This window comes from Vicia villosa, linkage group LG6 (genome assembly GCF_029867415.1).
Source record: "Vicia villosa cultivar HV-30 ecotype Madison, WI linkage group LG6, Vvil1.0, whole genome shotgun sequence".
NCBI lineage: Eukaryota > Viridiplantae > Streptophyta > Magnoliopsida > Fabales > Fabaceae > Vicia > Vicia villosa.
In genome coordinates, this window is record NC_081185.1 from 5,474,887 (window position 1) to 5,488,426 (window position 13,540).

The following is a 13,540-nucleotide window of genomic DNA, read 5'->3' on the forward strand; positions in this document are numbered from 1 at the left end:
AATCGTTTTTTGTGTTAGTTTTAGTTCCTTTTTGAGAATACATCCCGTGCTAATAAAGCTTTCATGATGCAGTTATTTTTTTCTTTGACAAAGTATTTTAATAGTAAAATAATGCAATTATTATATACTTGGTGGACCATTTTATAGCCTTTATAAAGCCTTTAACTTATTGTGAGGTTTCTTAACTTAAATTCAACTTTCTAAACAAACATCTTACTGATTAATTATATCAATGAGGATTGATAATATTGTTCTTTGTGTGCTGTTGTTTTCTGTCCATGTGGTAGTAGCTTTTGCTTCAAGCTCAAAATCAAATGTAAGTTATAACTCTTCATGAATCTTTTCCTGTGTGTTTGAACTTTGAACGAGCTAATTCTAAGTTTTAGATTATGTTTGAATTTGATATATTTAATAAAATGATTGAAAAATAATAAAAATAACAATAGTAATAATAATAATAATAATAATAATAATAATAATAATAATAATAATAATAATAATAATTATTGTTATTATTATTATTATTATTATTATTATTATTATTATCATCATTAATTTTTTTTTTTGGATTTTTAAATAATAGATAAATCTTCCAAATTTCTTTCCCCTTAATTTGGGGTATATGTAACTGAATGATGTTTTATAATTAAAATACTGAAATATTAAAATTACATATTTATTCTATTTTGCTCTCTTATGGTTCATCAATTCAAAAATAATTTTAAAAAATTTAAATTTTAAACAATTCAAATTCCTCAATTGAAAAATTTTCATTTTTAATTGTTTTGTTAGGATTAGGCAATACACTTCTTCATGGTTATATTTTAAAAGTTTTTGGTCCAATTAAAATTTAAAAAACATAGACAGATTTAATATTTTTGAAAATTTAATGGATGATTTTGCAATTTTTGAAATATTTGTATATCAATTTGAAAGTTTTGAATAACTTAGAGGTTATATAACGACTAGCTTGTAAATTTAAAAGAATAATAAGAATTAATTTGACTTTTCCATTATATAGAGTAGGTGAAGAATTTTAATGTAAAATAGATAATTCCTTATAAAACTTTAAAGCATTATCTTGAATCTTGACCTTGAACTTTTCTCAATACACTATACTATTATTGGGCTAGCCCACTCACACTCATACTATTGAATAATCTAGATTGACAAGCTATGATTTTAATATCATATTAGATTTCTATATCAACTTAATTCATGCTTATAAAATCGATTCGTAAGATGAAAAAGTTACTATTTATAAACTCTATTTTGAATCTATGTGAGATTTAAAAAAAAAAATTTAACTTAACTATCTTGTTTGAATTTTCCTAAATTTTACTTAGACAAAATAATTCATAAATTTCATTAAAAGAGTAAAATTTATTTAAAAAAATTAATTAATTCTCTTAAAAAATTACATTCTCTCAAAACATTCTCATCAATTTTATATTAGACTAATTAATTAATTAAGTAATTTTTATTTGTTATTTAGTGGATAAACCATGGTGGAGATTTGTTCAATAGAAGATATGCAATCAGAGAGCACAAAATCAATCCAAAAACTGCTCAAAAATTAAGTTTGAAATGGAAATCTTTGCAGGCAATGATATTACAGCAACACCAACAATATACAAAGGAATCCTTTATTTTCCAAGCTGGAATGGTAACCTTTATGCAATAAAACAAAATGATGGCTCACTTGTGTGGAAGAAAAATTTGGGAATATTGACAGGTTTAAATGGAACTGGATTGGTTATTAATGTAAACTGGACTGTGGCTAGATCGACACCAACCGTAGCTAGAGATTTGTTGATTGTTGGAATTTATGGGCCTGCTGTTGTTATTGGTCTCAACAGGAGTAATGGTGAGCTTGTTTGGTTGACCAAGTTGGAGAATCATTCTAAAGCAGTTGTTACCATGTCTGGAACTTATTACAATGGGTTAGTAAAACTATTTCCTTTTAATGGAAAATTAAATATATTAATAATAGGAAAACAAAATCTATAGATGAAACAAGAGTCAACTATTCAAATAGTACGAGAAGCATAATGTGAAAGAGTAAAAATAAATTAAAGAAAAGCAACGAGATTATAAACCACATACCCTGAAACTATATTTGTTGGTCAATTTGGAAGCTTAGAAATGAGGTCATTTTTCGAAACGACCCGTGGAGTGTTTCTTACACCGTTTGAAATATTAAGGCCCTCATTTGGAGGTGGTCTTACAAAGGAAAAATTATTCGTACCAATTATGACTTTTATGATTTTAGCAATGATCCTTTGCTTTATTTTTCTTAGGTTGTATTTGGTGGGTAATTTTGTTTTGGTTTGAGCTTGTTTAGCTCTTTTGCAATCTTTGTAGAACTTTTGGTTCTTTTTAATATATCTTGATTAAAAAAAACTGAAACAAAAAATTTAGAAAAATACTTTTAAAGGAAAGACCAACAATAGAGTAAAAAATACATATATTTTAACCCCATCCAATAAAAGATTTAGGCTACATCTCAAGCCATCATGACTACCATCAAAAGATCAAAGACCCGGAAAAATATTTTAGAATATAACAATCTATGAACCATATCTGAATTCTTGATCTGTTATTAATTAAAACACATGATAGGATTCTAAAGCTAATCAAAGAATGAGTTTGAGTTCGCACGTGATTTACCAAGAAACCACTCCCGAGCCAAAAAATACTATATCTTCCACCTTTTTGTCTCTGTCGAAGCATCATAAAAAACTGTTCATACTTTCGGTCTTTATATAGTTTTTGTTTTACTATTAAAAAATGTATTATCTTAATAGAAACCATGCTAAAAGATTATAAATTTTAGAATCTTAAATTCAATTTACTTTTAATATAATAAAAAATATATTTAATTAAAACGTGTCTTACTATGTATTTTAAATATATTTCAATCAAAATTCATGTCACAACAACCTCAATATGTGTCGCTAAAATTGTAATGCCCGTAATCACCACATCTGCATCGCAACTGCATTTTAAATATTACTTTAATTTCTTAGTAAGTCCATTTAAACATAAGTTGTTCTAAACCCTAACTTTCATAAATAACTAATTTGTATTATCCAATATCAGTTAACTTCTAGCTGATATTTTATTATGCTAAAATCTGTTTGTATAGGAGTTATTATGTTGGAACATCTTCACTAGAAGAACAAGTAGCAATTGATATGTGTTGCACATTCCGTGGAAGCTTTGCACAACTTGATGCTAAAACTGGTGCCATCTTATGGAAAACCTATATGTTGCCAGATAACAAAGGAAAGAGAGATGAATATGCAGGAGCTGCCATTTGGGGAAGTAGTCCTTCCATTGATGTTCATAGAAAACATGTATATATTGCCACTGGAAATCTCTATTCTGCTACAAAAAACATACTTGAATGTCAAGAAAGACAAAATAATGAAACTACTCCTATTGAACAAGACAAGTGTGTTGAGCCAGAAAACCACTCCAATTCAATCTTAGCCCTTGATTTGGATTCCGGTAATATCAAATGGTACAAACAATTAGGAGGATTTGACATATGGTTTTTTGCATGTAACAATGCTTCGACACCTAATTGCCCTCCTCAAGGTTCTACACCAGATGCTGATTTTGGAGAGGCACCAATGATGTTAACTCCTTATATAAATGGAACTAACAAAAATATTATTGTTGCTATTCAAAAAAGTGGATTTGCATGGGCATTGGATCGTGATAATGGATCACTTGTATGGTTTATGGTAATATATATTCTTTCAAATCGATCAATTTAAAAATATATATAATTGTTGTTTTAAAAGTTCAATGCCATATTGCAGGAAGCGGGACCTGGTGGAACAGTTGGAGGTGGAACATGGGGAGCATCAAGTGATGAACAAAGAGTTTATACAAACATTGTAAATTCTGATAACAAAAATTTCACACTATTACCATCAAATATAAATATAACAACCGGAGGGTGGGTAGCCATGGATGCTAGAAATGGAAAAGTTTTATGGACTACAGCTAACCCTAGCAATAATACTGCTAGTGGTCCTGTTAGTGTGGCAAATGATGTTGTTTTTGGTGGATCTACGGATAGATTAGGACACATATATGCAATGAATGCAAGAAATGGTAAAATTTTATGGTCTTATGAAACTGGAGGTAGTGTTTATGGAGGCGTGTCAATTAGCAATGGATGTATTTATGTGGGCAGTGGATATAGTATCTCTCTAGGGTTTTTCCTTAACTATACCGGTGGAACTTCACTTTTTTCATTTTGTGTCTAAAGAATTTATATGGTCATGAATGTATATAAATAAAAGCATGTCATCATGAATGTCTCTCTAGGGTTTTTCCTTAACTATACTAGTGGAACCCTCACTCTTAGAACTTATGGGAATTGTCTAATGGTTGTATCTTCATCTATTGTTTTCTCCAACACATATTTCACTCACTGACTTCATATTCATATCTTCTACCTTAACATATAGTGAATCAAGTGTTTATCTTAATTACGAGGTTGATAGTAATTGTGGTTTTTTGGTTCTCTCTTGGTGGACTCTAATCTGTTGATGGTAGTTATAGTTGTCTAAGATCTAGGCCGAACCATATGGGTGAGGTTCTAGATACTTGAATGTTTTTTTTTGTGAGAGTCATCAATTTTGGTGCATCTCTATGCTTTTTTGGTTTGCTTGTTGTACCTTTTGGTCTTTAATTGTTGGGGTCACTTTAGCATTTCTTGCACTAATTGATAGTCTCCTCTTTTGTATTTTAGTTGTTTCATCTTAGGGGGCGTTTGTTTTGGTGACATAACAAATAATGTGGGCATTTAATGCTTGACTTAGTTATTACTCTATTTGATAGATAGAAATAAAAATAATAAACCTAGGAATACAGAATTCCCAAGAAAGAGAAAGATCATGTTCTCGTCATGTTCTCGTCATGTTCTCGTCATGTTCTCGTCATTGTTATTCCTGTGACATAGAGGTGGGAAAGTTTTTTTCCCAAGAACTATAAGCCCATTATCTACTATGAAAATACATTTCTACCTTTTGATTTACCGCCGAATCTTCCCTCTAAATCGTTCTCCATGTACAATAAGTTGTAATTTTTTTGCTCAATATCTAATTGTCTTTCTTTCTTCCTGTGAGATTTTGATTTTGCTATCTTGTTCAAGGTATTCTCTCAATCCTTTTTAATCTTTCATTTTTATTTTAGATTTCACAACCAATCAAATTTGTAGTGTTTAGATGCCTTTTAGTGTGTTTATGTAGATTTTATGCTTGAAATAATCTATGAATAAACAATCTTTGAAATTTGATTTGCAATGCATACGTGATTCCCATATTTTTCTCAGCTATAGTTGAAATGATAGCTACATCTTAGTACTCTGCTGCTTGATTTATGGTATAGCATCTCTTATGTTATATTTTGTTTTGACTATTTATCTGTAAAAAAAATTTCAAGAATCTTTTAATTGTGATATAGTATAAGACTTTTAATTAATATGGACTAGAATCTTTTATGTCTTCCCTTTGTTTACCTTTTAGACAATTATAACAAATTCTTGAAGCCTGTCAAAACACGTATAAATTATTGTATGGGATTTTCTAAAAAATCATTTTTGATAACAACTTTAATTAGTGTATCCTAAAATTAAAGAAAATTATTATTCATAAAAACAAACAATATGCACCGAAAATTTTATGTCTGTCATAATTGTTATTAGTAGGTTAATAATTTAATTTTGTTTTCAAAATATATTCTCATTTTTTATCATGAACCAATTGATGAAAGTGCGTGAAAAATAAAAGAATCATATCTATATTTATCATTTATTTGGAGATGTTGAATTATTTTATGTTGATGAAAATTGTGCTATGCTACCTAGCTTTAATAAACGCTCAAAAAGAAAGAAAAAAAATCATGGGATTGTTAGGAAAGAAAATTAATTAGAGAAGTTCATTTTCGTAGAATTATTTACATGAGTGATTTAGCATGTATTGAGAATACAAGGATGGATAGGGCGTCTTTTAATAAATTATGTGACATGTTGAAAGCTATTGGTGGACTACTTCCTACTCGACAGATGTGGGTTGAGGAGTCGGTGGCCATATTTTTAGAAATTTTGGCACATCACATTAAGAATATAAGACAATTTGTAAAGTCCGATGAAAAAATAAGTAGACATTTTATAAATGTACTATTGGCATTTTTGAGATGTCACAAATAATTGTTAAAACAAACTCAGCACATATGAAATATAGAAATACTTTAAGAATTGTTTATGAGCTCTTGATTGAACTTATATCAAGGTGAATATGCTAAAGCATATAAAAGTAGATACAAAACAAGGAAGGGTGAGATAGCTACAAATATGTTAGGTGTATGTTCACCTTACTTACAATTCATATATGTTTTACCCCGTTGGGAGGGATCCGTTGCTAACTCAAGAGTTCTTAGAGATATTATTTATCGACCAAATGGTTTAAATTTCCTCAAGGTATAATAGTATAGATTCATATAAAAAAATAAATTATAATAATTTATGTATATTAAATCTATATTTATTTATGATAAATTTTTATTATTTATGTGATGCTGGTTATATGAATGGAGAAGAATTTCTTACTCCTTATAGAGGACAATGGTATCACCTTAATGAAAGGATGAATGGTTTACAACCATCTACCGCTACCGAATTTTTCAACATCAATTATTCTTCTGCTAAAAATGTAATAGAAAGATGTTTTGGACTCTTGAAAGGACGTTGGGCTATATTGAGAGAAATCATTCTATATCAATCACAATCAATATATTTGTATTAATTATTTTTTTTTGATAAAATATGTTGATATTAAAAAATACAATTTTCGTAAATTATAAGCTATATATAGCCAATAATATATTAAAAAATTACATAACTTTAAATGATTCTTTTTAATGTTTCACATTTTCTTTCTCAGTTATCCAATCAAAATATGTTAAAGTCAACTATTAAGATCTCCTAATAGTTCATTTGAATAGGAAAATTGCTACATGACATCAATTATTTTTTTACTTTAATAAGCTTTAAGATATTTGATATTCATCATAGTATCATTTAATGTGTTTCTGTAAATGTTTTTAAATTTTATTAAATAAAAAATGATAAAATTTTATGGTTAAAAATAAAATTTAATCATTTTTGTTAGTAAAACATTTAGATTAGGATAGATATCGATATAAGTTTCATAATTTTAGGCTTGAACTCAAGCACAAGAGATATAAATGAAAGATCTAATAATTAATGTCAACTACACGTTTATATTTATTTATTTTTTTCTTTGACAAAGTATTTTATCCAATCAAAATATGTTAAAGTCAACTATTAAGATCCTCCTAATAATTCCATTTGAATAGGAAAATTACTCCATGACAAAAAGGTTTATACATTGACAGTGTAAAACTATTTTGTATTGTCAACCAATCATAATTTTGTATCAGAATAAATCACATTTTTGGCAAGGCTGACAATTTGTGGTGTATCAAAGCTGTTCTGCGTGGCTTTGAACGTGTCTCTGGGTTGTGCGTGAATTTCAACAAAACAAGGTTGTATGGTATCAATGTGGCGAGTGAAGATCTCCGGGCAGCAGCAAATTTCCTTTCCTGTTCAATGGGTTGCGTCCCTTTCAAGTTTTTGGTTTTACCGGTGGGAGCGAACCAGCGTAGAAAAAAAACGTGGGAACCGATGCTTTGTAAGCTGGAATCTAGACTGAGATCCTGGCAAGGGAGGCACCTTTCGCTTGGAGGCAAGGTAACTTTAATAAACTCTGTCTTGAACAATATTCCTATCTTCTGGCTTTCTTTTTTCAAGGCGCCGAAGGTGGTGTGGGAGGAGATCACGAGAATTCAGCGGACTTTTCTGTGGGGAAAACCGAAAGATGATAAGAGGCGTATGGCATGGGTTAGTTGGGACAAGATTTGCTTGTCTAAGGAGGATGGTGGGTTGGGAGTCAAGAACATAGAACTGTTCAACTTGGCCTTGATTAGCAAGTGGGGCTGGCGGTGCTTGGAGGACAGGCAGTGCGTGTGGTCTGACATTACAAAATGTTTGATTCTGTTGTATTTAATAAAATGAGTGGTAAATCAGAAAAAAAATTGTTTTATAAATAATGGATAAAGTTACAACAAAGTACTAAAATTCATACAATTTTATTCTATTAAATTTTCCAATTTTCTTTTCACTTAATTTGGAGTATATGTAATTGAATGATGTCTTATCATTAAATTACTCAATTCAAAAAGAGTTATAAAGAATTTAAAATTTTTAACCATTCAAATGCTTCAATTAAATTTTTTTTCATTTCTAATTTTTTTTGTTAGAATGAAGCAACAAAATTTTTCATAGTTATATTTTAAAAGTTTTTTATCAAAGTTTGAAAAATATAGACAAATATATTATTTCTGAAAATTTAATGGAGGAGTTTGCAATTTTTGAAATATTTACATGTCATTCTGAAAGTTTTTAATAATTTAGAGGTTATTTAATTGTTTTGAATAATATAAGGACTTGGTTGTAAATTTAAAAGACTATTAAGAATTAATTTGACTTTTTATTATATAGAGTAGGTGAGGAATTTTAATGCAAGATACATCACTTTTTATAAAATAATTTAAAGGATTATCTTTAATCTCGATAGAACTTGAATTTTTCGCAATACACCATAGTATTATTGGACTAACCCGCTCATTCTCGACACTATTAAAATTTGTAAATAGATATAAATGATGAATGGTCTAGATTGATAAATTTTGATTTTAATATTATATGAAATTTCTATATTAAACTTAATTCATACTTATAAAATCCATTTTTAGGATGAAGAAAATCACTATTTATAAGCTCTATTTTTAATATATATGTGAGATTTAAATTTTTTTAAAAAAATAACTATTTTGTTTGAATTTCTCCTAAAGTTAAGTTAGACAAAATAATTCATAAATTCTAATATTTTAGAAAAGTTAATAAAAAAAATTTTAATTCTTTAAAAAAATTACATTATCTCAAAACATTCTCTTCAAAACACACTCTTAGTGTTAGTCTTTTGAGGTTAATTATTACCTCTCAATTTGATATTAGCCTAATTAATTAATTAATTAATTAATTTTATATTATTTAGTGGATAAACCATGGTGGAGATTTGTTCAACAGAAGATATGCAATCAAGGAGCACAAAATCAATCCAAAAACTGCTCATAAATTAAGTTTGAAATGGAAATTCTTTGCAGGCAATGATATTACAGCAACACCAACAATATACAAAGGAATCATTTATTTTCCAAGCTGGAATGGTAACCTTTATGCAATAAAACAAAATGATGGCTCACTTGTGTCGAAGAAAAATTTGGGAATATTGACAGGTTTAAATGGAACTGGATTGGTTAATAATGTAAACTAGACTGTGGCTAGATCAACTCCAACCGTAGCTAAAGATTTATTGATTGTTGGAATTTTTGGGCCTGCTGTTATTATTGGTCTCAAAAGGAATAATGGTGAGCTTGTTTGGTTGACCAAGTTGGAGAATCATTCTAAAGCAGCTGTTACCATGTCTGGAACTTATTACAATGGGTTAGTATAAATTTATTTGTTAACGGCAAATTAAATATATAAATATTACGAAATTAAAAATCTGAAATTAAAACGTCTCTTAAAGTCTCTTAATGTGTATTTTAAATATCTCTCGATCAAAATTCATACTACCTCGATTTGTTAGTACCTCCATTTGGATATAAGTTCTTCCCAACGCTAACTTTCATAAATAACTAATTCGTATTATCCAACTTGAATAGTTTCAATTAACTTCTAGCTGATATGTAACTATGCTAAACTCTCTTTGTATAGGAGTTACAATGTTGGAACATCTTCTCTAGAAGAATTTGTAGCAATTGATAAGTGTTGCACATTTCGTGGAAGTTTTTCAAAACTTGATGCTAAAATTGGCGCCATCTTATGGAAAACCTATATGTTGCCAGATAACAAAGGAAAAAGAGATGCATATGCAGGAGCTGCCATTTGGGGAAGTAGTCCTTCCATTGATGTTCATAGAAAACATGTTTATATTGCCACTGGAAATCTTTATTCTGCTCCAAAAAACATACTTGAATGTCAAGAAAGACAAAATAATGAAACTACTCCTATTGAACAAGACAAGTGCGTTGAACCTGAAAACCACTCCAATTCAATCTTAGCCCTTGATTTTGATTCCGGTAATATCAAATGGTACAAACAATTAGGAGGCTTTGACGTATGGTTTTTGGCATGTAACAATGCTTTAACACCTAATTGTCCTCCTCAAGGCGCTTCACCAGATGCTGATTTTGGAGAGGCACCAATGATGTTAACTCCTTACGTAAATGGAACAAATAAAAATATTATTGTTGTTGTCCAAAAAAGTGGATTTGCATGGGCATTGGATCGCGACAATGGGTCACTTATATGGTTTATGGTAATATATATTCTTTCAAATTAACAATTTAAAAAAATTAAAATTTTTGTTTTTAATGTTCAATGTAACATTGTAGGAAGCAGGACCTGGTGGTGTGGTTGGAGGTGGAACATGGGGAGCATCAACCGATGAAAAAAGAGTTTATACAAACATTGTAAATTCAGATAACAAAAACTTCACACTACTGCCATCAAATATAAATATAACAACAGGAGGGTGGGTGGCAATGGATGCTAGAAATGGAAAAGTTCTATGGTCTACAGCTAACCCTAGCAATAATACTGCCAGTGGTCCTGTTAGTGTGGCAAATGATGTTGTTTTTGGTGGATCTACAGATATATTAGGACACATATATGCAATGAATGCAAGAAATGGTAAAATTTTATGGTCTTATGAAACTGGAGGTAGTGTTTATGGAGGCATGTCAATTAGCAACGGATGTATTTATGTGGGTAGTGGATATAATGTGTCTATAGGTGTTATTTTTAACTATACTGGTGGAACCTCGCTCTTTGCCTTTTGTGTCTAAAAAATTTATTTCGTCAAGAATGTGTATAAATAAAACCATGTGGTCACAAATGTCTCTCTAGGTTTTGCTTAACTATTTAGTGGAACATCACTGTTTGAACATCACTGTTCTGAGGAACATAAACAATTGCAAACATGTTTAAAACACAGCGGGATACTTTATTAGTTGAATAATCAAAACCATCATCTACCATGTTTAAGGCATAACCAACATTATTCAACAACAAAATTAAAAATAGAGTTATCATCAAACTATAGACACAACCGTCCCCCAGTGTTACAAGACCAGAGCATGACACCGACACAACCGAACTAAACAAAGTAACTCTACGAGTTATCCTCACCCAGCACAAGTCGATAATCCTTAATCTAAAAAACAGTCAACAGTAAGGGTGAGTCTCATTCGCAATTAAACAATGTAAAGAGAGATATACTGTTATAGTATTATTAATTTGTAAATTTCACATTTTAAGATGACAAATGTGTGACATCATATATAATGCCGATATCATATATAACTTCATGTTCCTGTTAATATTCAATATTTTAATCACTAACTTCAAGTTCCCCTTAATATTCAATATTGTGATCGGCAACTTCATGTTACCGTTAATATTCACTATTTTGATAAGTAACTTCATGTTCACTTTAATATTCAATATTTTAATCACTTACTTCTGGTTCCCATTAATATTCAATATTGTGATAAGTAACTTCATGTTCCCGTTAATATTTAATATAAATAATCAGTAACTTCATGTTCCCGTTCATATGCAATATTGTGATCAGTAACTTCATGTTCCAGTTAATATTTACTATTTTAATCAATGACTTCATGTTTCCGTTAATATTAGATATTTTAATCAGTAACTTCAAGTTCCCCTTAAAAGTCAATTTTGTGATCAGTAACTTCATGTTCCCGTTAATATTCAATACAAATAATCAATAACTTTCGGTTCCCGTTAATATGCAATATTGTGATCAGTAATTTCATATTCCCGTTAATATCCAATATTGTGATCAGTAACTTCATGTTTCCGTTAATATTCACTATTTTGATCACTAACTTCATGTTCCCGTTAATATTCAATATTTTAATAAGTAACTTCAGGTTCCCGTTAATATTCAATATTTTGATCGGTAACTTCATGTCTATGTTAATATTTAATACAAATAATCAATAACTTCAGGTTCCCGTTAATATGCAATATTGTGATTAGTAACTTCATGTTTCCGTTAATAATACTTATATATATATATATATATATATATATATATATATATATATTAATATATATATTAATTCTCATATCTAAAATTACGATTTCTAAATAATCTATATAAGTTACAATTAAAATGTAAAACAACATTTTAACTTAATTTCAACTATTCAAAATACATCAGAAATTATATTTAATTTTGTACGCATAATTAAATAACTTGTTCCAACAAATTTTAAGATATAAATATTCATGACAATTATAATTTTATAACAATCATAACAACAAACTGTTATAAAATTTTATAACAATTATAATTAGATTGATGGATTATTATTTTATAGGAAATTGTTATATATATGATTTGTACTATATCCTATTCTAAAAAAATTACATCATAACTTTTTAAATCTCATTTCAACCTTATTTTTAATTAGAATACATCATGGTGTCTTTTCTATACTATCTACATAATTATATTAGGATGAAACCTTTTAGTTTGAAATTAAGTCAAACCGTAAACTTTTGTTTGATATTTATACCTTTATAATACCAAGAAAAAATTAAAATACATAATACGCAAATTGTTTATAGCATATCTTTATGAATTAGGAAAGGATAATTTCTAGTTATATTAAAAAAAAATCGGACTGGTGGGCTACCCATGGCCCATACGGGCTGACCCATATTTTTTAGGGCTTTTTAGGACCGGGCTTAAAAAGGCCCGGATGTAAATGGGCTTGAAAAATAAGGCTCAAGCCTTAATTATTTTCGGGCCACATGGGTCGGCCCATTTTGACAGCTCTATTTACCTGGACCAAAAGTGCATTTAAGCCTTTATAAAAATATTTGAATCAATAATAAAGTTGTTTTCGTATATAAAAATATTTTAAACAATAATGTATTTTTGCCCGTATATAAATATTATTTTATTTTTTTACTACATTAGAAATAATGTATCATACATGTTTTATCTTACATTGTGATAAAAAAGTTTATTTAACAAACTTCTCTCACACACAAATCCATTATTTTCTAACACGCCACCCTATGCTTCCTTATCCATCCTATTATAAAATTTCACCATTTAAAAACATAATAAAATTCTTTCTTATCCTAAAATGATGTAATTAAAAAGACATAAAAAAAATTTTATGAATGAAAAATAATATTTAAATATTTAATGTTGTAAGAAAAATAATATTTTATATTAATGACTAATCTGACTCATAATATATTTCATTATCCAAAAAAAATATTATATGATTAATACATAGATTAATTAATTAATATAAATATAATATAATT

General features: G+C 28.7%; 1 protein-coding gene and 1 pseudogene across 1 annotated transcript; both read left to right on the plus strand.

Moving 5' to 3' along the window:
• The first annotated feature begins 184 nt into the window (after positions 1 to 184).
• LOC131611167 (uncharacterized) lies at positions 185 to 4,791 on the plus strand. The gene is made up of 4 exons (XM_058883266.1): positions 185 to 316; positions 1,496 to 1,943; positions 3,149 to 3,752; positions 3,831 to 4,791. The coding sequence occupies exons 2-4, from the start codon at positions 1,588 to 1,590 to the stop codon at positions 4,281 to 4,283; spliced, it is 1,413 nt and encodes a 470-aa protein (XP_058739249.1). The 5' UTR covers positions 185 to 316; positions 1,496 to 1,587; the 3' UTR covers positions 4,284 to 4,791.
• Positions 4,792 to 7,651: 2,860 nt separating this feature from the next.
• On the plus strand, positions 7,652 to 11,013 carry LOC131611081 (uncharacterized; annotated as a pseudogene).
• The last annotated feature ends 2,527 nt before the right edge of the window (positions 11,014 to 13,540 follow it).

Bases quoted from the DNA above. Each gene is read 5' to 3' on its own strand.
- LOC131611167 (XM_058883266.1), top strand. From the start codon at position 1,588: ATGGAAATCTTTGCAGGCAATGATATTACAGCAACACCAACAATATAC. The intron at 1,944-3,148 runs GTTAGTAAAACT...CTGTTTGTATAG, and splicing joins TCTGGAACTTATTACAATGG to GAGTTATTATGTTGGAACAT. The intron at 3,753-3,830 runs GTAATATATATT...GCCATATTGCAG, and splicing joins GATCACTTGTATGGTTTATG to GAAGCGGGACCTGGTGGAAC.